Source organism: Monodon monoceros, unplaced genomic scaffold, assembly GCF_005190385.1.
Source record: "Monodon monoceros isolate NGI ecotype Baffin Bay Population unplaced genomic scaffold, NGI_Narwhal_1 Super_Scaffold_22, whole genome shotgun sequence".
Taxonomy (NCBI): Eukaryota; Metazoa; Chordata; class Mammalia; order Artiodactyla; family Monodontidae; genus Monodon; species Monodon monoceros.
The window spans coordinates 36,301,451-36,326,801 of record NW_021703779.1 but is presented as its reverse complement, the minus strand read 5'-3'; the positions used below and the strand labels follow the sequence as shown (position 1 = coordinate 36,326,801).

At 36.3% G+C, this 25,351-nt stretch overlaps 1 protein-coding gene across 2 annotated transcripts in view; it reads right to left on the bottom strand.

Moving 5' to 3' along the window:
- The window catches only part of USP9X (ubiquitin specific peptidase 9 X-linked), a 124,507-nt gene that overhangs the window by 78,846 nt on the left and 20,310 nt on the right, over window positions 1–25,351 (bottom strand). For both annotated transcript variants that reach the window (XM_029240274.1, XM_029240275.1), the window contains exons 2-9: window positions 14,716–14,969; window positions 10,317–10,462; window positions 8,061–8,140; window positions 5,863–5,975; window positions 4,130–4,348; window positions 1,450–1,565; window positions 745–996; window positions 530–668 (exon numbers count right to left, since the gene is read on the bottom strand). In XM_029240274.1, coding sequence (XP_029096107.1) covers window positions 530–668; window positions 745–996; window positions 1,450–1,565; window positions 4,130–4,348; window positions 5,863–5,975; window positions 8,061–8,140; window positions 10,317–10,462; window positions 14,716–14,811 — 1,161 coding nt within the window. In that variant the 5' untranslated portion in view covers window positions 14,812–14,969. The remainder of the gene's footprint in view (window positions 1–529; window positions 669–744; window positions 997–1,449; window positions 1,566–4,129; window positions 4,349–5,862; window positions 5,976–8,060; window positions 8,141–10,316; window positions 10,463–14,715; window positions 14,970–25,351) is intronic.

Sequence of the window (25,351 nt, the reverse complement as noted above, 5' to 3'; positions counted from 1 at the left end):
TCTAGGGTAAAGTTTCCTAAACCTTCAACATCAAAATGATGTAAATGTAAGTGCTTAATCGAAGTCCTTATAATGATGACAAAACATTAACTCATGTGTATCTTATTCCAATAATTCTATTTCCTATTTTAAAATCTTTAAGTGGAATTCATCAAATGAATAGGCCACTTCATTCAATAGCTACCAGATACTACCCAATCTATTTCCCAAATCACCTTTATTTACTCAATTTCAACCCCCCACCCGACAAGCTAATAATTATTTCAGAACACCTACATTCAGCAGTAAGCTTATCAAAGATGTGCTAAGCTACCCATTATCATCAAACAATTACATATCACCAAATATACCAAATAATAAACCATGTTATCACAAAAAGTTCTCAGGATTAATAGAGTTGTAGATCAATCCAAACACCTCCCAATTTCAAAGTTTACTTTAAAATGTTAACATTACTAACTTTAAGTAGAGCTATTCTGATTTTTGCCTTAGATAGACTTATTCATGAAAGTAGAATCAAAGGACTTACTGCCATTCGTTCAGCTGTGAGCCATTCTTCCTCCTCAGGGTTACCATGCCGATGAGTGTAGTATGATACACTAGATATCACCTTATTAACTTCATTAAGTGCATTCATCTTTCCATTAAAAGAAGAAATCTGCAATAATCTGTAAGAGAAATTCAGTGTTAAATACAATTCTAAACATTCACATAAATAATTATTTCAAGAGGTAAATATCTTACCTAAGTATCATTTTTAACCTAAATATTTCTAAATTTTTAACAGTTTCTTCTTGTCCTGGAACCCTTGAAGCTAAATTTTTCAAAGATTTAATAATCATTGAAAGAGCATCATTTTTGGCTTCATTCTTTGCTTCTTTTTTCAGTTCTTCATCAGTTAAGTTTTCTAAAAACTGTGGAACCATTTCGATTACTGGAAGGAAGTACTTTTTCACCGTATGAAGAGTGAGAAACTCATAGCATTGTCCAAATGGTCTGAAACAAGAGAGACAAAAATCTCTTTTAATATTCAATTTCTTACAATTCAACTAGGACTGAACTCAGACTGTACCTATTACTTTAAAACAATCCGGGGACTTCCCTGGTGGTCCAGTGGTTAAGACTCCACACTCCCAATGCAGGGGGTGCGGGTTCAATCCCTGATTGGGGAACTAGATCCTGCATGCTGGAACTAAGAGCCCACATGCTGCAACCAAAGATCCCGCGAGCCGCAACAAAGACCCGGCACAGCCAAATAAATATTTTTTTAAATAATAATAAAAAATAATAAAATAAAATAAACCAGAGTAATTTCCTTTAAAAAATAAAAAATCCAAGTTACCAGCTAAAGAGAAGAAACCACATTTGAAAAAAGCAACAATTTTTAATCAAGCAATTAAGTAGCAATTTCTATAATGCACTGAAGATTAATTTTAAAACATAACTTACTTAATAAGGGCTGCAATTATTTGAACATTTAATGCTGATCCATTAATAAAACGATCATGCAAAATCTGAAACCCATTTAAAGTGCCGAATTTGTTGAGAAGATCCACGAGCCAACCCTGCAACAATACAGTTAATAAAAAAGTTAACTTCCTGCTTTTGGCGGGGGGGGGGGAATGCTATCTGAAGTAATTTCTTGATTGAAACATACTAGAAACAGGAAATTCAATAAAATTATTATGTAAAACCATCTTTGAAAAAAAGACACAGAATATTGCATATTGTTCACAGTAATCCTGTCTGTGAGAAAAGCATAAGTAGTAGTATAGATCACTAGGGCACAGTTGTTCGTTTGTAACGATATAGCTGGTGAACAGGAATTAGAAGCCACGCTTCTATCTCAGAGATTCCACCATAGGAGAATACCTTATTATCTGAAGGTCTATTTTAAAAAATTTAAGGGGGTAAAAAGACTCTTAAGAAAAAAAAAAAAAGATATTTGGTAACCTAAGATATTGTTTGAATTTATTTTTTGTTGTAGTTGTGAATAACTACAAACACCCTAAAACTACAATAATCTTAAAGCCAAAGAAAAACTAATCCCTGGTATTCTATTTTTTGTTCCTAACTAGAACATGCTGGTTGATGCTTTGTTTTGACTCATGTGAATACACCCAGTTCTCATCTTAGAGGTACCACAATACAATGGTAAGAATTATCTTTCAACCTCTTCTCTAACGGATAGCAAGTAACTCACAAGTACAGTGCAGCTGGGATAGGCAAATTAAAAAGGAATCAAAAGCTTATATAGATAAAAGAATCAAATGTATCTAAAAAGTCACGTACTTAAGACAACGTTTAATTCCTTGCCTTCTTCTAAAAGGCCACATTTTGCAAGTCACTGAGGGAAGAAAAACAAGAGGGGGAAAAAGGGGCACTTTCTCTACTTAAGTCTTAAGCAAAAATAATTTCTACAGCTATTCAAAAACAAACAAAAAGCAGTGTTCAGGACAAAGGGAAAACGCTAAGTAAAAGGTAACTGCTTTAAAGAGACACTAATGGTAGTTTTGATATGATTTTTATGAGACTCTAAATCAATTAAATTCTCAAATAAATCAACTACCATATATTTCTATGTAAGTTCATTATAATGTTTTCCTTTTTATTTGGCCTTAAAAGGCTAAATCAAAACAATTAAAACTCTGATTCTTACAAAGAAATCTGTTGAGATAAAGTCAGATACAAAAGAATTTATGTCAATTTAATTTTCATAAGGTATTTTAAATAGACAAAACTAAACTACAGGGATTATGGACATGTGCTTGAGTCCAGCTATAAAGAAAAGCAAGGAAATGATTTTATTAGTTAGGACATTACTTAACGTTAGGAAGGCCAGAGGGGGCAATGATTGGGAGGGAGTGTGGAAGGGGGGCCTCCAGGGAGTGACAATGTACTATTTCTTGACCTGAGTGGGTTACGTGGATGCTCATTTTGCAATAAATCATTAAGCTATTTAAAAAAAAATAATAAAAATCTGAGCATTTAATTCACCAGGTCCCTTTTAGCATTCAGCAATTCTAAGAAAGTACATACTTATTATGTAATGTATTTTTATTTCTCCAGTAACTGGAATGAGACAATTAGGCTGATATACTCAACAGTTATGTATATATAACACAGTATATATATGTGCACAAAGTAAAGAATCAGGCTAAAGCTAATCTCATGTATTTTCAGCTGCATTGTACACTTACGCAATTAGGAATACTCAAAAATTAATAATACTCAAGAAAAGCTAGGCTTCAAAGAAAGATATTTAAAAATGTCTTCAACCAGAAGCCATCCTAAATCAACTTGTTCTCTGAGACTCTTACAGATTACTATTGACCTACAGAGCAAAAAATTAGGTAAAATTAAAAAAAAATACAGGTATATTTTAGAGATTGCCATTATTTAAATATTAATTTGATTTACTCAAACAAAAAAAGCCTGAAGTGGCAACAATAGGAACCTTGGGAAATACCAGAAACTCTCAGCTCGCAGTTCAGTAAGTTTTGATGACTTCCACTTTTAACAGAATAAACCAAACAATATATATATATATGTTCAAATTTTCCTTTTTTTAAAAAATAAGGTCATCAATATTTAAAAAGTCTTCCTAAACTCTAAAAATTATATATGGTTAATTATTTAATTAAAAGAAGTACAGCTTAGGGATGCATTTTTAAATGTACATTCTGTTTATGCTGGCACAGAAAATTTACATTGGAGAACTTTTACGTTTATGTATACTATATATATTTCATTGATATTTGTAAGTTTTGCTATTTTGCTTTCATTTGTAATTTCTATAGTTTTATGACACATTAGCCAGGCCTTGGTCAAAAAAGTAATCTCCTACTCTACTCTTATTTAAAAGGAAAAATATGCTCTGTTTCATACCAACCCAAATTATGACTATTTCCCAAGAGGCTGGGCAGAAGACAATGGGGACTAACTACATGGAGAAAGCCAAAAATATTTTTAAATTAAAAAAAAAAAATTACAAAATAATGCAAAATCCCTTTAAGAGCAATGTGAAATTAACCTCCTCCATGTTAACAGTAGGTTCAGATCATTTAAAGTTCTATAGCAGAGCAAAACAACTGTAATATTTAACTTTGAAAATAACAAACCAACACACTTTTGGTGATCGAGGGTCTGGAGAACGAGCAAAGAGTTCATCTTCAGGCAACTGAACATTTGAGGAAACGGATTCACATGGACGTGTACCATTGTAGATATGGAATTTGCAATGAGGATTTAAGGCCATGGAGAGAAGTTCTAGAAGTGGAAACCAATCTTGGGACAACTTGGCCACACATAGCTCCACCAGGCGATGAGTATTGTTGATAATACACCTCTGTTATATAAAGAATAATTAATGAGATCAAACCATCCCAAACAGAAATATCTTCTGATCTTGATTAATTATCTTTTTTTTTTTTGTACGTGGGCCTCTCACTGTTGTGGCCTCTCCCGTTGCGGAGCACAGGCTCCGGATGCGCAGGCTCAGCGGCCATGGCTCACGGGCCCAGCCGCTCCACGGCATGTGGGATCTTCCCGGACCGGGGCACGAACCCGTGTCCCCTGCATCGGCAGGCAGACTCTCAACCACTGCGCCACCAGGGAAGCCCTTGATTAATTATATCTTAATAATGACCTCTCAATTGTGCTATCCCGATCATTTTTGAGTTATGTTTAATTTTACTAATATTGGGATCAAATTTATATATCAAAAAAGAAATTAGCATTTACTTTATAATTTATATAGTACCTAATTTCAAAAGCTATTTGCAATGACTTACAAAATGAAGTAGGCACTGCTCTATGTCCCCAGACGATGCAAATTACCACTGCTTTCTCTATGCAATTTTCTGACTAGAGGCAACAATTCTAAAATCTAAACAATGTATCATCAAATATCCCAGGTGGAGTAGGTTTGCTATCTACGCCTCAATGCAAAAGTCTGATACCACTCCCAAACTTTCCATTCTATACTTAAAAACTTACATGTTGAATTAGAAGATGTTGGTATCTTTATGCTATGGTTATATTTGAGAAATAGTTCACAGGGCATAAAAATATGCCCTGCTTCACAATTTATAACCATATTTCCATATTATAAACAAGAACAGAGACTTGGAGTAATTATGGTACTTCAATCTAAAAATGCACATTTCTTATCACTTTTTAAGATCTCTGGAATCTGATTGTATCACATAATCAATGTATAGTGCATTTCCCTAGACTGAAGGTATTTGTAGAGATCTGTCTTGGTTTCTGCCAGTCATCTGGGGACACCACCAACCTGAGACCACTTTAAGTTCCCCATCTGATATTTTTTGTATCACAACTCTGATTTGAATTCAGGCTTCAAAACTGTTTGAATACTAGCTTGTGGTTTAAGTTTTTAAGAGATTTTTTCCCCCTCTACCAGGTGCCAAAGTTGAAATGTGCAGGTTTCTTTGGTGTTTCTTTCTGTATGTTAAGTTTATTTCTCTGCATTGACCCTTTGTGTCTCAGATAACAGATTCCCCATCTTGGGTGTTTTCCTTCCTCAGTGGTACATAAAGTGAGTGAGTGGTGCATTTCACAACTGTCATATTTTCAGTGAAATACGGTCACTTGTCAAAAGTCACAAGGCACTTGAGAACCAAGGAGACAGATTAAACCAATGTTTTCTAACTCTAAATCTCACACTCATTCTAAATGATCATGCTTCTTTCAACAGAAATTATAACTAATAAATTTTTAAAGTTTCTCATTTTAAAATCCTTTAATTAATGGATCAAATATATAACCAAATATACTATATAAGAAAACACACTCATCACTATATAAATTTGAGTTTCAAAATTTAAATGAAAGACTCACATGAATTTCAAACTTCCAGCCACTCACTGCCTCGTCTGTAAGGATTTTAGTGAAAGATATTGTTAGCCCATCGCGAAAAAATCGCTGACATGCTTCACTTTTAACATCAAGGCCTAAGAAAAGGAGAGAAAAATTAATGTAAACAAAATATTTCTCTGGTTGTCTTACAGTGTCCAATTATAAGATAAAAATAATTGTAAAATATTCAGTAACAGCTAACAAATGCTGACTAGATTTGGAACAAAACTCACAGCATTATGTATAAGAGGTCAAAAAGGTAACAGATTCAGAAACAAAAATAATCTTCAATGAATTTCAAAAATACTTAACTGTATAAGAGTACATTAATCCAAGTAATATTAAGATGAATCAAAACTATTTCAAATTATGACACTGGACCGACCTTAAATACAAAATGGTTATGAGTACCATGTGATAGGGGATTTAAATACTTCACAGTATTTTACTCCCTGACAAGAAATCTTAAAATTTTTAAAATGACGTTTCTCGGGGACTTCCCTGGTGGCGCAGTGGTTAAGAATCCGCCTGCCAATGCTGGGGACACGGGTACAAGCCCTGGTCCGGGAAGATCCCACATGCCACAGAGCACCTAAGCTCGTGCGCCACAACTACTGAGCCCGTGCTCTAAAGCCCGTGAGCCACAACTACTGAGCCCGCACGCCTAGAGCCTGTGCTCCGCAACAAGAGGAGCCAACCCAACGAGAAGCCCACACACTGCAATGAAGAGTAGCCCCGGCTTGCCGCAACTAGAGAAAGCCCGCACGCAGCAATGAAGACCCAACGCAGACAAAAATAAACAAAATAAATTTTTTTTAAAAAATGACGTTTCTTAACTATTTTTAAAATCTCATTTTGGTTGTACATTATCCATTTGACATCAAATACTATTCTGCTATTCTACAGAAGAGTTTCATCGATTAAAGATAAATTATCATCTTCCGTATTAGTCTCTTCCACTGGCTCAACATCTATGCTTCTTTATATCTTTCTTTTAATTTCACCTGATTTCAGAAAGGCAACAGAGCTACATGCCCCCAGACACACAAAATAAACTTTAACTCTTGATGACAAAATGAAAAGCCATTCAGTTTGAACATATGAGTATTATTCGATTTTGGCTGTACAACAGACATGACATTTAAGCCCAGTACTGTAGTTTAAAAAATCTGAACCTTGCTTAAAATTAAAATAAACCATGGTCCCAAAGAAATATGGGGAGGAGGAGGGGATTGCATTTCCAATGAATGTCAATGATATTAAATGAAATACCATTGTGTGTTTTTACCTATCACTGTACAGTCAGGACCTAAAACATGTCTAGGACAGAAGCCTTCAAAAATCTGCTGAATTGATGAATAAATGTGTAAATGAACAAAAGAAATCTGAGTGGTGAAAACAATGGTTATCTGATAATGCATTTTCATAGCTCATTAGATTGGTTTTCTAAGATTAGTAAGGTGTAACAACACGTTCCTTAAATGAAGGAGGGTAATTACTCTAAGACAAAGGAAATTTTACCCTTGCCGTGGAATGAGACAGACTTAAGCAAGGTACTAAAGACAATAATTTTTACAACATTTAATTTCAATTGTGATGATTCCTATTGATAATTAGAACACATCCATGGCTACCCTATTTCAGAAATTGAAATGTTATTGCTGTTTATTTTAATCTCCAATGCCTTAAAAATGAGTAGATATTACAATAGTAGCCCTTTGCTAAGAGAATTCAATTGCACCTAAAGAAAACTAGTCACTGAAAAAAAATGATGATTAATTCCAAAATTAAGCTTTGACTTCTAGACAAGAATAACAGCATGACTCCTTTTAATTGGGTTACTTTTTTAAAAAAACACAGGACCTCATCTTTCAGGTCTTTTTTTCTTTTAGAGAAAATCCAAACCTTTTCTGTGTATTAAAGAATAATCAAAACATAAGCTAAACAGTTTAAATATGAATATATACAAATTTTACGTATAACTTCAGAGAGTTCACAAACATCCTTGAAGGCTGTCCGAAGGATAGTGAACCCTTGCTCTAGGGACAAATCATAAGCCATAGCAAGAAAACTTGTTAAATGTTCTAGTCTAGGAATACACAGAAAAAGTCTTCAGGCATGAAGTGAAACTATTAGCTAGTAGCATACATTATGGAAAGCATAAGACCATTTAAACTTACCTTTTTTACTAAGATCAATAGCAGCTTCTAAAAGCACTTCTAATTCCCCTTTCGGCAAAACTGGAACCACCCATCGAGGCCTAAGAGTTTTAATAACATAAAAAGATGTTTATTGGTTGAACACTGAACGAGGCACTATAAATGAGTTACTAATTACAATTACTCACTCAGTGCACCATGAAAATATTAAAATGAAACTAAAATATTAAAACCACAAGGTTGGCAGAACATCTGCTTTGTGGGACTAAGCATCATCTGTTGTCTCTACAAACAAAAGATATAGCAATGAGAGAAGGGAAAATAAAATTATTTTAATAACACAATATAAAACTACTATAACAATCAAGTATCACTAGAATATAAAACTACTATAATAATCAAGTATCACTTAAATGGATACCTATTGTTAGAGTTCATAGGAAAGTGCTCTTTCAGAATTCAGGTTAAAGGAGACATGATGAACCTCTTAGTTGTCCATCCACTTCCTCACAAAGAAGAAAAAATCTAGGTGGCAAATGACTAATTTCTGCCTCAACTTTTCCTGAAGGTTAAGTTAGACATAGGTCTCCAAGTCTTTATGCCTCCACAGGCACCCTCCTCCCTCAAACAACGATGCAGCATACACCCAGGTGGTGCTTTCTCTGCTCCCAGTGCCAGCGGCCCAACCATCTGGGAGTCCATCCTCTTCCTACCCCTTCATCCCTCACTACCACCCAACTTACCCAGTGCTCCAAAAAACCCCATTTTGATAAAAAGTGCTCCATGACCACATAATCTATTAGAAACCAATGTATACCACCCTTTCTCATTGTTTTTATTTACATAAAAAAACATCACTTGTGTTTCTCTCCCCCTGCAGATTTGCTAACATGCAACTTTGCCCTTGAGTGAGCGTAAGAAGTCCACTTTATCATCAGCAACCACCAGACAAAAATTGAAAAGTAACAGTACAACTTTTTGCTATGATAACTCTGCTACAAAGAATGGGCAGGGACATTACAACTTTATACAACTGTTTGTTTGTTTGACTAATTCATTATATGCCATTACTACAGGCAACCGCCAAAAGAATCACATTTAATGTGTTCTTTCAAATATACCTTTAAAAACAATGAGTTAAATATATATTAATAGGAAAAATATTTAAAATAAATGAAGTGAGGAAAACAAGTTATAAAATGGTATTATAGTAAGAATTCCATATTTGTACAGAAAGCAGCACATATGATAATAAACACAAAGACAACCTGAAAGAATGTACACCTTATTGTTAGTAGCAACTTTTGGTTGGGAGGTGTGTATCTACAGAGGAAATTACAAAGAACATTATTGACATAATATATTTCTATGTTTAACAAGATGTACTTACATTATATTACTTATGTAATCAGAATGTTTTTTAAAAAACGCAAAGGGTTTCTATTTCCCCTGACATTATATATGTAATGGTGTTAACTGATTTTTTAAAAGTAAACTTACTAAGGCAAGTAAGTGCCTATAAGTGTATTTTCCTTACTTTTCTTTTGGGGGGTTGGAGGGATGTGTCACACCTCCCTAGGACTCACTTGTTGAGCTCACAGCCTGGTGAAGACCACAGACATGCAGGATGGTTCCCTGAAACGCTCTTCCCTTATCTTCTTTAAATCTTTTCCTTCCCATACACACAAGCTTAAACTTTCACACTCTCAGAGTCTTACTCCAAATAATCAAAGCATGGGGCAGGGAGGTGGGTGTGGGTGAATGTTTGTACTATGAGTATGAAAATGTATACTCTGAACCACCCCCATGAGATGAAGATCAGGAGAAGCAAATAGCTGAGATGGTTAAATGTCTCAAACTAATCAAGGGTTCACAAAGGGGCAGGCTCTGAGGAACTCAATCTTCTTATGACCTGGTTTACCTCAGGGCCATGCAAAAAGTATTAAAGTCATCCAGTAACCCACATGCTAATAAGAAAAAAAAACGGGAAATCACACATACGGTTCTACTTCAGTAACACACCAGCTAGGGTGATCATCATTAAACTGAACACTTTATTGACACTGTTACTTCCTTTCATTTTTTAAATCCATTAAGAACCATGGGTTGCAAAGTACTTGGCAATGACTAAGATGTTAAGGCTATTTAAGGAGGCAGTATGGTTACTGGGATATTCCTATCCACTCCTCCTCTTTTCTTAGTACTAATCACTGAGCTGAAATACTTTTGTTTTTCCTGTGTATGACACACTTAAAAAGCAAAACAAAATCAACTCACCTATTGATCATGTCATCCAACTTTGCCAGGTCAGTATGTGGAAATGCAGGTTCCTCATCTTCAAGCTGTGGTGGGGCATCAACTTGACCTTGTTCATCTGGGGGAGTTGCCGGGGAATTTTCATTGGAAGAATCAGGTGATGAAGTCTTAATTAAATTCAAACACCAACACAGATTAGGGGGAAATAATGTAAGCTTTTAAAGAAGATATGATCATTGTAAGTTTATGATGTTTCAGGCAGTCTCTGTGCTACTACGCTTTAAAATAATTTCATTTAATCCTCAAGAGCCTAAGGAAGTATTCTTCTGCCACTTAACAGATGAAAAAAACAAACTCAGACAATAAGCTCCAATTCTGTGGTCAGGATCTGAATCCAGGTCTAATTCTAAAGTTTGAGTTCTTATCCACAGTGTATACTGCTTCTCCGCCCACATTTCCCATTATATGAGCCCTTCATGATAGAAATTATTGTACACATTTTACAGATTAAAAAGTTTCTGATATAACATTTATTTTTCATTCTGAAGAGAAAAAATAAATTTTATTCCACAATTCCCCTAGTCTCCAACTATTATCCAAATAATTATTAAAACTTCATTGTGGTTTCTAAATAAGTCACACCATTTTCAACTAATAAGGCTCATTTTATTCTTTCATTCTTCATTCTTTGTGCTTCTTTTTCTTTCCCCCCATACTTTAGCTGTGTACAATATTTCCACAATTAAGTGAATGAACTTTTATGACCCTTATTAATTTTGAAAGCAGATAGTATTTTTCTGTTTCAAATTGAGACTAATCTAAATTTTAAGCTGACTTTTACTCGTATATTCTTGAATTTTCTACCTACTGTAGGTTGATGGCCCTTTTAAAGAAGGCCCCTTTCCCTATCATTTTAGCATTTATTGAACAGATGCATAAATAAGTACTTGTATTGAAGACAGGTGGGTATACCATTAATATATTCTACTTACAAAGTTTATATATGAACTCATAGAGCCAATTTGCAAGTAAATAGCAAACTTTTACTTAAGATGGCGAACACTACGCAGGTGCTATAGGGCTAGTTTCAAGGCAAAAATCTGTAGAACAGAATTCAAGTTTTTTCAGAAGCCCAATAAAAATATTTGCATTTCAAGTATGTAACTTAGGAAGTCTGCTTCATTACTTTTTAAAAAGGCCCATTTCCCCTGGTATATATGTATTATATACATGCTCACAGAAATCCTAAAGACAAAAATAACAATTAAGATACCCGCAATACCACATCAACAGATAAGCACCAATGACATTTTCAGTTATTTCCTTGCATTTTTTCTTCTATGTGACCCCCCCAAAATCCTGTCTATATATGTATAAATTTTCAATAAAATTGGGATTATACTTGCTTAAGTCTGTGTCCTTTTCCATTCAACATTTGAGTATTTTCCCACATCATAAACAATCTTTTTTAAAGAGCTGATTAATGGCCACATAGTATTAATTAAACAAAATTAAGGGACATTTAGCATTCTGCAATTTTTATTGCTAACATAAAACAAAACTATACTGAATCTTTTATATATAAATCTTTGTGTTGAACTTCAATTTTTCCTTAGGACAGAACCCTGGAGATATAATTACTACAACAACAGTATAAATTATTTCTTTTAGGGCTACTGACATATATTTTACTAAATTCCATTCCAGAAAGTCTGCACCCTCCCATGAACATCTCCCAAGATTGTTCATCCCATAGGGCCTTTGCCAAGGCTGTTTCATTTATCACTGGGCTTTACTATTATATATACTAGAGCCTAAAATTCTCTCCTATGGAAACACTCTTTTAAAAACTATTACAGATTAAGTGAAAAATCTGATTGGTTTTAGAAATTCCCTTTATGCCAATATGAAAAAGCATTTTCAAAGTAAGCTGTAAGTTGGGTAGTGATTAATGCTATGGCTGCTTCCTCTTGGTCCAGTAAGTGTCAAACCTTCTGAAATAACTAAAATCCTAACATTAAAAAGTAGAGAATAAGAAAGTGAAAGAGGGATTCTACAGATAGTTAAGAATGCAATTTGTGGGAATTCCCTGGCGGTCCAGTGGTTAGGACTCGTGCTCTCACTGAGGGCCCGGGTTCATTCCCTGGTTGGGGAACTAAGTTCCCACAAGCCGAGTGGCGCGCGCCCCCTCCACCAAAAGAATGCAATTTGTTTGTTCCCTTTTTTCTTTTAATTATCATTCATCCTCAAAAATGTAAAGAGCTATTTAAAGGAAGAGGACATAATGCAGATACATAATATTAAGCTGAGTATCACAAACCTAAGAGCTCTTAGAATTATCAAGTACACCTTAAAATAAAAGTAAGGTTAGAGGTTTAATTTCTGTCTAAAGCCATGCAAACCACAAACACTGCAGAAGATGTTAAAAGTCCATGCACGATGCAGGTATGAAACAGAAGAGAGCAAGATACTGGAACTCAAGCTACAAGCTCCTGGTTTAAAAATATAAATCTCTGGCGTCCAACACAAACTTTAGACTATGTTTAAAGAAACACGAGTACTGGCTAACAAATTTATGACACAGGAAAGACTTAACAACTCTGTCCAAGACTCGTGGCCATATTCTTAAGTATTACATGTTCCAAAAGTGGGAACTGGAGAGGAAAAGGAATAAAGTTGACATTTATTTGGGGAAAAAAACATTAAAACCTGACTTGCTCACTTCTCTAAAATGGCAGAGGGAGAGGATGAAAGGGGGGAAGGGGGGAGGGAGGGAAAGTGCACCAGCGCACGCGCGCACACACACACACAGCTCTTTCCTATCATACCTGTAAGAGAGAGAATACGTAATCTATAATAGCTGGACAATAAGAACTTAACCACAAATGACAAATGTAAGTACTCTACAATAACAGTACTTTTGCCTAAAAACTTATCCATACAGAATTCTACACAAACATGTACCAACTGTAAGCAGCAAGTTTGTGATTCACATGCATGCACCTCAGCTACAAATTCACCTCTAAGTGCTGTTTGAGCCGCATATCACAAGTTTTAATGTTTGTCTTATGTGGTTTAATATGTCCCAGTATAAAATTACATACAATAGAAAGCTGAAAATTAATTATCTAAACTTACATTTCAAGAAATGAGAAAAAGAGCAGCAATCCAAACCCAAAAGAAGTTAAGGGAACAAGAAGTAAGAGTTAAAAGCATGTAAGTGGGGTCTTCCCTGGTGGCGCAGTGGTTGAGAGTCCGCCTGCCGATGCAGGGGACACGGGTTCGTGTCCCGGTCCGGGAAGATCCCACATGCCGCGGAGCGGCTGGGCCCGTGAGCCGTGGCCGCTGAGCCTGCGCGTCTGGAGCCTGTGCTCTGCAACGGGAGACGCCACAACAGTGAGAGGCCCGCGTACCACACACACACAAAAAAAGCATGTAAGTGGGAAGGGCGAAGAGAGTTAAAGCCAAAAATTAGTTTGGGGGAAGGTTTGATGCAATTGATAAATCCTTTAGGAAAGAGTAATCAGGAGAGAGAACACAAATTAGCAGTATCAGAGATGAAAAAGGAGATGTTACCACAGGCCCTAAGACATTAAAAAGATAACAAAAAAGGATATTATAAAGTTTTACTCCAATAATTTGACAATCTAGATGAAGTGGACAAATTCCTTGAAAAACACATTCCCAAAATCCACGAGAAAAACAAAAAAATCAGAAAATTCCCCTATTTAAAAAAAAAAAGTTGGATCTGCAATTACAACCGTTCCACAAATAAAGCCCCAGGCCAGATGGTTTCACCAGTAAAATCTAAATAATTAATGAAGAAATAACTGAAGTCTTATACAAATTCATCCAGAGAATAGAAGAAGAATATTATGAGTTTTGAGGCCAGCATAAAAATCTAGATACCGAAATCTATTTTAAGCTCTTTGCAAACATTATTTCATTTGATCCTCTTAATGATCCTATGTAGTTATACTATTATTATCCTTATTTTATAGCTAAAAAACTGAGGTGTAAAGGTCATATAATTTACCCAAAGTCATAAAGCTAGCATGGTGCAAAGCTAAAATTTGAACACAAGCAATATGACTCGAGTCCATACTCTAACCATAGGCTACATCAAATGATTTAATGCTTTGCTCTGGAACTGACACAGGGCTTAAATACTTGATTTTAATGATTACTGATAGTATAAGACACCAGGAAAAAAAAAAGCGGGGGGGGGGGGGGAGACCTGCATACCCAAGCATCACCATCTATAGCACTTGAGTTTGTTACTATGTAAGACCTATGTTTATATTTCTTAAAATAACAGTTTTATGGTTACTTCACAAATTATTCAGAACATGCTCCATTATTTAATATCCCATAACAGACACACCAATGTAGCTTTAACTAGTATCTTAAAACATCCTACCTGATTCTGTTGGAGGGGGGGCTGAGACTGTCCATCAGGAGCCTGGCCCTGGCTGTCATTCCCTCCTACTGGAGAGCCACGAGTCGTGGCTGTCATACTCGACACAGGGCAGATCTTTGCAATTTTGTCTGCTTATGTAGTTGTCTTGAAAAAAGAAATTATAGTCCACTTATAGAAGATGAAGTACCAGCATTTGTCAGTCTTAAAAAGCTCCAATTCAAGAATAAACCATCTTGCAGAGACCATTGCATAACCTACAAGTAGAAGAAAAAAAGCACATTGTTTTAGACATAAAAAACATGAACTAAGGAATTGTTCGAATTTAATATTACCAGTGAATCTAGTCAGGAGAAAGTGGCTATATAAATGAGAGAGAGGACAAAGCTGAAAAGTTTCATTAATACTATATTTAACTTAATAAACTGATAATAGTACATCAGCAGTTATGTCAAGAAAACATACAAGTATAGCCTTATGATATTTCAGTTTCTTCCTGGGATTCCAGAGACATTATCAAGGTATTCACTTAGTTGTCATTTCAATTCAATTATGGAGTGGCAAAACTGTCTTCAATTTGCCAATGCCTTGAATATACACATTCCTACAATGTATTTAAGACATAAACCAAGTAATAAAATCTGATTGTTAACTGTATACTACTCCTCCAATACGACCTATTTTGTCAAATGACCTTGACTCTCCCCTTTTGGGAAGGTTTTGGCCACAGGCACTCCCAGAGCCATGACAGGGCTACAGACCCAAACTGTTTAACAATGGAATTCCTCTTTGCAGAAATCTAGCAAAGGTGTATAGAGGAATACCACCAAACCCTCAATTCTATATTCTTAGCTGTGTAGTAAAATCATCCAAAGTGCTTTTAAAAACACTGACGTCCAAACCCCTCTCCAGATTGAATAAATTACAATATTCGGGAGTTAAGCCTAGGCATCAGTACTTTTCAAAAAATCTCCCCCATGACTGATTCTAATGTACCACGAGATTGAGAACCTCAGCTGACTGATTTATAGATCTTTGGTTATAAGGCAACTACACTTCCATTTAGTCCATGGTATTTACTTCAAGCTTAAATATAATCACTTAACCCAGAGATGGCGTTCTAACAAGATTTTGTTTCACTTATCAAATTGGCATAATAAAAAGCTTAAGACTGGTAACATCGGGTACTGGGGAGGCTAAAAACAGAAAAATCTTTAATACATAAAGTGGAAAAACAATTAAAAGGTAACATGCTTGAACACCCTCCCTTTCACTTTTGTTTTCCATTTTTATACAACCTACATACACTAACAAAAAATTTTATGTGAAGTAGACAATTTTAAAACCCAGAAAAACCCACCTATCAAAATCTTCAGCCACTTTGGGTTGGCTGGCAAATTGTTTAAATTTTTTTTTCTTACCACTCAAAATATCAGCTAACCAATTCAACTTCATTCTCTCTACTTCAAATTTGCTCCAATCTCTTTCTTTTGATCCCACTGCTCATGATCCCCAATGAATGATGCTCCCTCAATCTTTTCCCAGAAACTTTGTTCTTAGCCTATAAATATGCTTGAATCTTTGTTACTGAAATGAAAAATCACCAACCTCTGTCCTTCCCTTTCCCCCCAAATCTTAAAAAGAATGCCTCTGCTTCTCCCTTCCCTTTCACTCCTTCCACTCTCTCATCATCTAGCTGTATCTAAGCTATCAAAACTGTTTTAAGCCACTGGGTCTTAACTGAGGTCTATGGATGGGTTTGAGGATTAACTCCCCTAAAATTACATGCAAAGCTTTGTAAATATGTACATTTGGGGGTGGGGGAGGTCTGCTTCACAGATCATCAATGCTCTACTAATTGACAATTAACTGATAATCAAATGAGTGCCCCTTGCTGTTCACCATGTTTGCCCTCTTCTTAGCGTTAGCCACAACTGGCTGCCACTACCCCCACCTCCCTTCTTGAAGCTCTGAGCTTTCTTGGCTTATACAATCCTGGACTCAAGTTTCCTTTCCTTTCTACTTCTTTTCAAAGGGGAGGGTAGAGAATAGTAGGTAGTAGTGATGTCAGCGACAAATACAGTTTTCGACACTGAAACAGAGGTGAAAACCTCCACTAGACAACTGACTCTGTAAGTCAGGAACTGAAGGAGAACTTGGGGGTCTTGAACAGAACGTTAATGTTCACAAGAGTGGGAGACGGATTCATTAGCATCATCTGGGAGCCCCCCGAATACACACCTCCTTCTGAAAGTGAGGGGGGTCACAATCTTGGGGGGTGGGAAGAAATAGCATAATATATTCTCAAGTGTCGGGCAAGTTGGGGAGGGGGGACGAAACCCTGAGGCACACCAAAATTAAAGTGGTGTTTTTAAGGTAAATCCGTACACTTTACATAGAATGTGGCATTTTCCTATAAATTAGAAAACCACAGCTCTAAGAGGTGCCTTGACCAAAGCACAGATAGAAAGTAAGTCTAAAAAATTAATTCTATTACTTTGTCCACTAAACCAATCCTATCGCTCTTCAAAAATTATTTCCGGGAAGCAACCCAAGGATGAATGGATAAACATTTGGTATATACATACAATGTAATAGTATTTAGTGTTAAAAAGGAAGGAAATTCTGACTTGGATGAACCTTGAGGATGTAATGCTAAGTGAAATAAACCAGTCACAAAGGGGCAAATATTCCATGACTCCATTTATATGAGGTACCTACAGTCAGAGAAGGAAAGTAGAAGGGTGGTTACCAGGGGTTGGGAAGAGCAGGAAATGGGGAATTATTGTTTAATGGGTACAGAGTTGCAGTTTGGGAAGATGAAAAGTTCTGGAGATGGATGGTGGTGATGGTTGCACAATGTTAATGCACTTAATGCCACCGAACTATACCTAATAATGGTTAAAATTGTTTATATATTTTTCCCACAATAAAAAACATACATACACACACACACACACACGGCACTAACTGCTCTCTTGCTTTGCACTCTTTAACATTAGATTATTTGAGTTAAAACATCTTAAAATTATATTCTCGTGTTGTTTTATGCTCAACATTGTTCCATCTATATGCATCCCAATAACTCTCCATCCATAGACAAATCAAAAATATCTGGCAAAAGTCAAAGGACAAATTATTCTAGACAAAAGCATTCTGTGGATAACTAAGGGACTGTCCCTTTCAACAAAATAACATTAAAGTAAATGGAAAAGGTGGCAGTCTGAATGAAACCTCTCCCCAAAGAAAATACCTTTCTCTCAGACCACAGAACTAAATCACCTTCTGCTTCTTGCAAAGTATTCTATTGGCAAAGCCTCAAGCTGCTTGCCATCCATATCCCTTATATACTCTCACCTTTCTGTCTCTTGGTTTCTCAGTTTCTTCTACCTCTAAGTTCCCCATATTTCTAGATTTCCAACGCTGCTGGGAAGGTACAGCAGGTCTCAGCATAGCATACTCTGCTCTATTCTGCTGTTTTTAACAGTCATCTCTCTACCATCACATAAGAATTGGATACTTTTTCCTTAATGTGCTAGGCTGAGAGATTAAGAGCAAGAAAAAATAACTTCTGGATTCAAACATAACTCTTGTTCAAAATCTCACCTCTGCCACTTACAAGCTGCCCTATCTTAAAGGCCAGTAACAACTACGCTAATTTTCCAGGTCTTTAAAACTGAAACAATGCTACCCACAAAAATGCCATGAGGGGACTTCCCTGGCAGTCCAGTGGTTAAGCCTCCAAGCTCCCAATGCAGGGGGCACGGGTTCGATCCCTTGCTGGGGAACTAAGATCCCACGTGCTGCACAGTGCAGCCAAAAAACAAAAACAGAAGTTAAACTGATAAATTTTACATTACGTACATTTTACCACCCAAAAAAGGGGAGAACAGATAACAAGTGCTGGCGAGGATGTGGAGAAAGTGGGACCTTCATACACTGTTAGCAAGAATGCAAAATGGTACAGCACCTTTGAAAATCAGTTTGGCAATTTCTCAAAAAGTTAAACATAGAATTAACAAATGACCCAGTCATTCCACTCCTATGTATATATTCAAGAGAAATAACATACGTCCACACCAAAAACATGTACACAAATGTTTATAGCAGCATTAATCATACTAGCCAAAATGTGGAAACAACCCAAATGTCCATCAACCAATGAATGAACAAAATGTGGTGTATCCATACAAAAGAATATTTTTCAGTCATAAAAATAAATACAGTTCTGATACATGCTACAACATGGATAAGCCTTGAAAACACCATGCTAAGTGAATTAAACCAGATACAAAAGGACAAATACTGTATGGTTCCACTTATATGAATATCCAGAATAGGCAAATTCATAGACAGAAAGTAGAGGTTACCAGGGGCTGGGGGAAAAGGAAGATGAAGAATTACTGGATAACAGTTACAAAATTTCTGCTTGGGGTGATGAACAAGTTTTGGAAATAGTTGTGATGGTTGTACAACACTGTGAATGCAAATAATGCCACTAAATTGTACACTTAAAATGGTTAAAGTAGTAAGTTTTGTGATATATATATATTTCAACACAATTTAAAAAAATTATTGATAGGACAAAAACATTGAATTGTACACTTTAAATGGATGAATTGTATGGTATGTGAATGTCTCAATAAATCTGTTAAAAGAATATTAACAAAAAACATAGTGGAAAAAATGATTAAAAGGAATTAAAATACATTAGAAAACATTCACTTAAGGCAAAAGAAATCAGTAACGGAAGAAGAAAGGAAGAAAAAAGCCATGAGATATAGAAACAAAGTAAAATGGCAAATGTAAATCCATCTATATCAATAATGACATTAAACGTGAATGGCTCATAAAATCCAATCAAAACACAGAGATAGACTGGATTTAAAAAGAAAGATCCAGGGACTTCCCTGGTGGTCTAGTGGGTAAGGCTCTGCATTCCCAATCCAGGGGGGGCCTGGGTTCAACCCCTGGTGGGGGAACTAGATCCCACATGCATGCCACAACTGAGTCCACATGCCACAACTAAAAGAAGATCTCACGTGCTGCAACTAAAAGATCACACATGTCACAATGAAGATCCCACGTGCCACAACTAAGACTCAGTGTAGCCGAAATAAATTTTTTTTTTTTTTAAAAAAAAGAAAGATCCAACCACATGCTGTCAATTGGAGACAGATTTTGGATTCAAGGATATAAACTGGTTGAAAGTCAAAAGGATGGAAAAATATCCATCATGCAAAACAGCAACCATAAGAAAGCTGGAGTGGCTATATGTTTGTCAGAGAAAAAAGACTGTAAGACAAAAAAATATTACTAAAGGTAAAGAGGAACATTTTACAATAATAAAAGGGTCCATTCATGAAGAAAATATGACAATTATATATATATATATATATATATACACACACACACAACCTAACAGAGCCTCAAAACATATGAAGCAAAAAATGACAGAGGAGCGAGAAACAGACAATCCAACAATAATAGTTAAAAGATTTCAGGGCCTTCCCTGGCAGTCCAGTGGTTAAGACACTGCACTCCCACTGCAGGGGACACGGGTTCGATCCCTGGTTGGGGAACTAAGATCCCACAGGCTGCACGGTGCGGGCCAAAAAAAAGAGAAGACTTCAACTCCCCACTTTCAATGATGGATAAAACTAAGCAGAAGATCACCAAGTAAACAGAAAACTTTAACAACTATACACCAACTAGATCATACAGACATCTACAGAACACTCTACCCAACAGCAAGAATATACAGTCTTCTTGAGTACACATGAACATCCTCCAGGACTGACCATATGCTAGGCTGCAAATTAAGTCTCAATAAACTTAAGGGACTGAAAGTTAAGTATATTCTTTGAACACAGTGGAATGAAATTAGAATTCATCCAAAGGAAATTTCACAAGCATGTGAAAATTAAATAGATATATTTTGCCATGGTAATCATTTAAATCACTTACTAGCTCCTCAGTTGATTTTCCTGGTATAAAATCCTGCCATCTACAAATAATAAAAATTCTGAATTCTCCTTAAAGATAAAACTAAGGGGGGGCTTCCCTGGTGGGGCAGTGGTTGAGAGTCCGCCTGCCGATGCAGGGGACACGGGTTCGTGCCCCGGTCCGGGAAGATCCCACGTGCCGTGGAGCGGCTGGGCCCGTGAGCCATGGCCGCTGAGTCTGCGCATCCGGAGCCTGTGCTCCGCAACGGGAAAGGCCACAACACTGAGAGGCCCGCGTACCGCAAAAAAACAAAAACAAAAACCAAAAAAACAAAAAAAAAACTAAGGTAAGATGTTCTCACTGAAATATACCGTAACACTGCTTCTTTTCTTGCTTAATGTTAAAAACTTCGGCACACAAAAAGGTCAGACTAAAATAGCTTCACAGCACTTACCTTAAGAAACAAAACAAGTCCTCACAATCACTATTTTTAAAAACTGTCCAGCCCTACAAACAACAGGCATCCAAACATATTCACCCAAAACATCAATGAAAACTTAGGATGTGATGGAAACATCAATAGTCATAAGTACAAACTATATTTAATCTATTTCAAATCAATGATATGAAGAGATGGGGAGGGGAAGAGAGAAATGAGGAAAACGGTATAGAATTACAGTAGAAAAAGAATGAACCAAAAAGGAAATGAGAGAAGCAATTAGGAGTGACACACAATTAACACCTATTGAGCAGTCACCATGTGCCAGGTACCATTTAAAAGTTTTCATCTATTAACTCACTTAATACTCAATCTCAAAAGGTAAGTACTCATTATTACCATTTTACAGACAAAAAACTGAGGTACATAAAGATAATCTAACTAAAATGAAGTAACTAATAGGGGACAAAGCTAGCAAATCAAATTTCAAATCTAGATACCTTGGTACCAACCGTTCTGCTTATCCCCTTGCTATGCTACATTGCTCTTTCTATTTCAGTGCTATAGGAGGAGAGACCATAGAGGGGAGAAACAGAGGTACTTCATCAATCCTATTAAGTGTGTTAGTCAACCACTCTTGTTAAAGATCTCAAACTTATTTTGCCAGAAGCAGTGTGGTATACAAAACCAATTTTCTAACCAGAAATATATGAACTTAAATTTCTACTCTAGTACTTAACTGTGTGACCTTAGGCAAAGTTCCCAAACCTCTTTGGGACTTAGTCTCCTCACCTGAGGATACAAGGCTATGGCTGTTGATGATTAAATGAGGTAATGATTATCTTTAAATGTCAGACAGAGCCGTCCAGTTAAGTATTAGTTCTCTTTCCTCTCAAATAACATTCCACTGGAGGGGAGACACTTTAAAGACAACTATTTGTAATTTAGTACTGAGGACGGAACATGTGTGAGGGTTTTGGAGTGAAAAAAGACTTGGTAAATATGAAGTCTGTTCTGCTACAAAACATGTACAGGCATACCTTGGAGATACTGTGGGTTCAGTTCCAGACCACCACAATAAAGCAAGTATCACAAAGCGAGTCACACGAAGTTTTTGGTTTCCCAGTACACATAAAAATTATGTTTATAGTATACTGTAGTCTATTAAGTGTGCAACAGCATCATGTCTAAAAACACAATGTACATACCTTAATTCAAAAATACTTTATTGCTAAAAATGCTAACCATCACCTTAGCCTTCAGCAAGTCATAATCTTCTCGCAACAGTAACAAAGATCACTGATCACAGATGACCGTAACAAATATAATAATGAAAAAGCTTCAAATATTGTGAGAATTACCAAAGTGTGGCAGAGACACAAAGTGAGCAAATGATGTTGGAAAAATGGCAACAGACTTGCTCGATGCAAGGTGTCCACAAACCTCCAATTTGCAAAAAACACATTACCTGCCAAGAGCATTAAGCGAAACGTGATAAAGTAAGGTATACCTGTAGTTTTGTAATGGTATTTAGCTCACTGGCAAACAAACAAAAAAATGGCTAGCTCACTGGCCAGTAAACACGCCTGCAAATCATGTTACTTCATAAGCAATTTCCCCCTCAACACATGAATGTTTTGCACCAAGTAACAGCAGCTGAATGCAGCATGAGTGTTGGGGATAAAGGTCTGGACCAGATAGCCATCACCCTACATTTTTCTTGGCTCGGTCTGGCCGCATGCTCTGTCTTGTAAGTATGTATACTGTTCCTCCTGACCTTTGTGCATTTTAATTTTATTTCAGCCTTGTGTCCCTAACTCAGTAACCTCAACCATTCCCTATATGGAAGGGTTCTATTAGGTTACCTTAAAAAAGAAAAAAAAAAAAAGTCCTACATTTACCATAGTTTGTCAGGAGTTTAGGATCTTTTAAACTGTGCTGTTTATTTTATTGAAATTCTTATTGTTTTTGTTAGTGCTCTAATTACAAAGTTACATAGCTTCTGAGTGATCAGTTTGCTCTCAATCCTGTTTCCCCCATAAGCCCTGTTACTTTTTGGTGCATGATTTTTGCAGAACATGAGGCTTTTCAGCCATTGAAATATAACAGATATACCTATAACAGATCACATTTAATCTCCAAGTATCTTCTTCTCTCTTTCAAGGTAGCTAATACCTTCAGAGATTGCTGGGAAGCTTCAATGGAAGAATGTATGTGAAGTGCCACGTACACAGAAGGCACACGACAAATAATAGATATTCTAACAAGTGCTGGTTTTTTCTCCCTTGAAATGCTAATTAGATTACTATGTACGCTCAACAATTCTTATTCCCAGGCGCCCTATGATCTCCAAATCAGTCCAGAGGAAAAGTATTCTCCCAATTATAAATTACCAGGATTCTATGCTCCTGACATACATATTATACTTGCACAGGTTGAACTTTAAAATGAATGAACAGCCTCAACAGTTATATTAATATAGCTGCTTTTATTATTCTGTTACATTAACACAGAATCCTACCATATCTCAAAAGTTTGCCCTACTTTTTAAAAAGTTTCAACTCAAATCTTACCATCTGTAAGACAATTCACAGCACAGCGTTCGTATCAGAATTTGTGCTGGCTCTAAAGAAAACGTGACAATAGGAAGACTAAAGAAACCAGCAGGGACTTCCCTGGTGGCGCAGTGGTTAAGAATCCGCCTGCCAATGCAGGGGACACGGGTTCGAGCCCTGCTCCAGGAAGATCCCACATGCCGTGGAGCAACTAATAAGCCCGTGCACCACAATTATTGAGCCCGCGCTCTAGAGCCCGAGAGCCACAACTACTGAAGCCCGTGTGCCTAGAGCCCGTGCTCCGCAACAAGAGAAGCCACAGCAATGAGAAGCCCGCGCACCGCAACAAAGAGTAGCCCCTGCTCGCCGCAACTAGAGAAAGCCCGCACACAGCAACGAAGACCCAACACAGCCAAAAATTAATTAATTTAAAAAATAAAAAGAAACCGGTAACAAAGAGACATCAAAATTATGCAGTGCTACACAGTAAGTAAACTAATTATCTGTTGAGTAAAAGAATGGACAAATGAACCACCCTTTTAGGTAGAAATATAAGTATATTTTTCATTCAATAAATAGGGAAATAACCTGGTAAATATGGAATTGGAGTCCTGGTTCCAGTCATCTGACTCCAAGCACCAGGTTTCTATCAACAGTATACTAAGCTGGCTCAAGTTTGCCAAACCTGGTTCTACCTTAACAGCATTTTAAAAACTTAAATTACTTTCTATTTTAATGCTGCTTAAATATGTGCATAAATGAAATCAGAATTCAACTCCTTATGCTTATTGCTCTTCTACAAATTTGCAAACTAAATACAAACAAAACTATTAATATTAATAATATGTGACAGATGGCAGCATACTGCTGACTGCTAAGGCATAGGTTCCTTTGAGTTTTGCACGGCTAACCTACTACTATCATGTACCATGTGGGAAACACAGCTTTCCTACTTGAATTACTACATCACTCTGTACACGTGGTTTGCCATGACATCATTTTTCCTTCACACCAACACATCATTTTTGTGTTAAGTCTGCTTCTGTTGCTCTCATCTGACAAATTAAATTGTACAACTGAGCATCAACGTGTTAAAAACACAAAGCTAACATCAGTGGTTGAAATGGTGTGGCGGTTCCTGATTATGAGACAATCATCCAGGTACTCAAAAGCACATGTACTAACGTTTAAGAATATCATAAAATTGAAAAGACTTGTTTTAAAAAGAAAATACTTGTTCTAACTTGAGCACAAAAAGGGCACCAGAGATACTTTGAAGGCTAGAATCTTGGAGGCAATCAGGGAGAGGTGTTCAAAGACTATTAAGATTTGGAAATTAACTGCTCCAATTATAGGAAATTCTACATTTAAATCTTCCCTTTAAAGGTTTTTGGTTACAACACTGTGAAGCTCATTGCTATCAGCAAGAAGGTCTCTCTTTTACTGAGTCTAAAGTCTATTTCCCTTGTCACTGATACCTATAGCTTATAGTTCTGCCCACAGAAACAAAAGTTAATATTCACCACTTTCTAAATTACAATCCTTCAAAATACTGAGATTTATAGTGTACACACACCCAGGTCACTTTTCAAGAAAAGATATACTTTTACTTAAATATTCCTTTATTTACTAAATCTTTACAAAGGGTGCAAGGTCTCAATAAATTCTAGTCCCTAAACAAAGCAACCTACTCATAAAA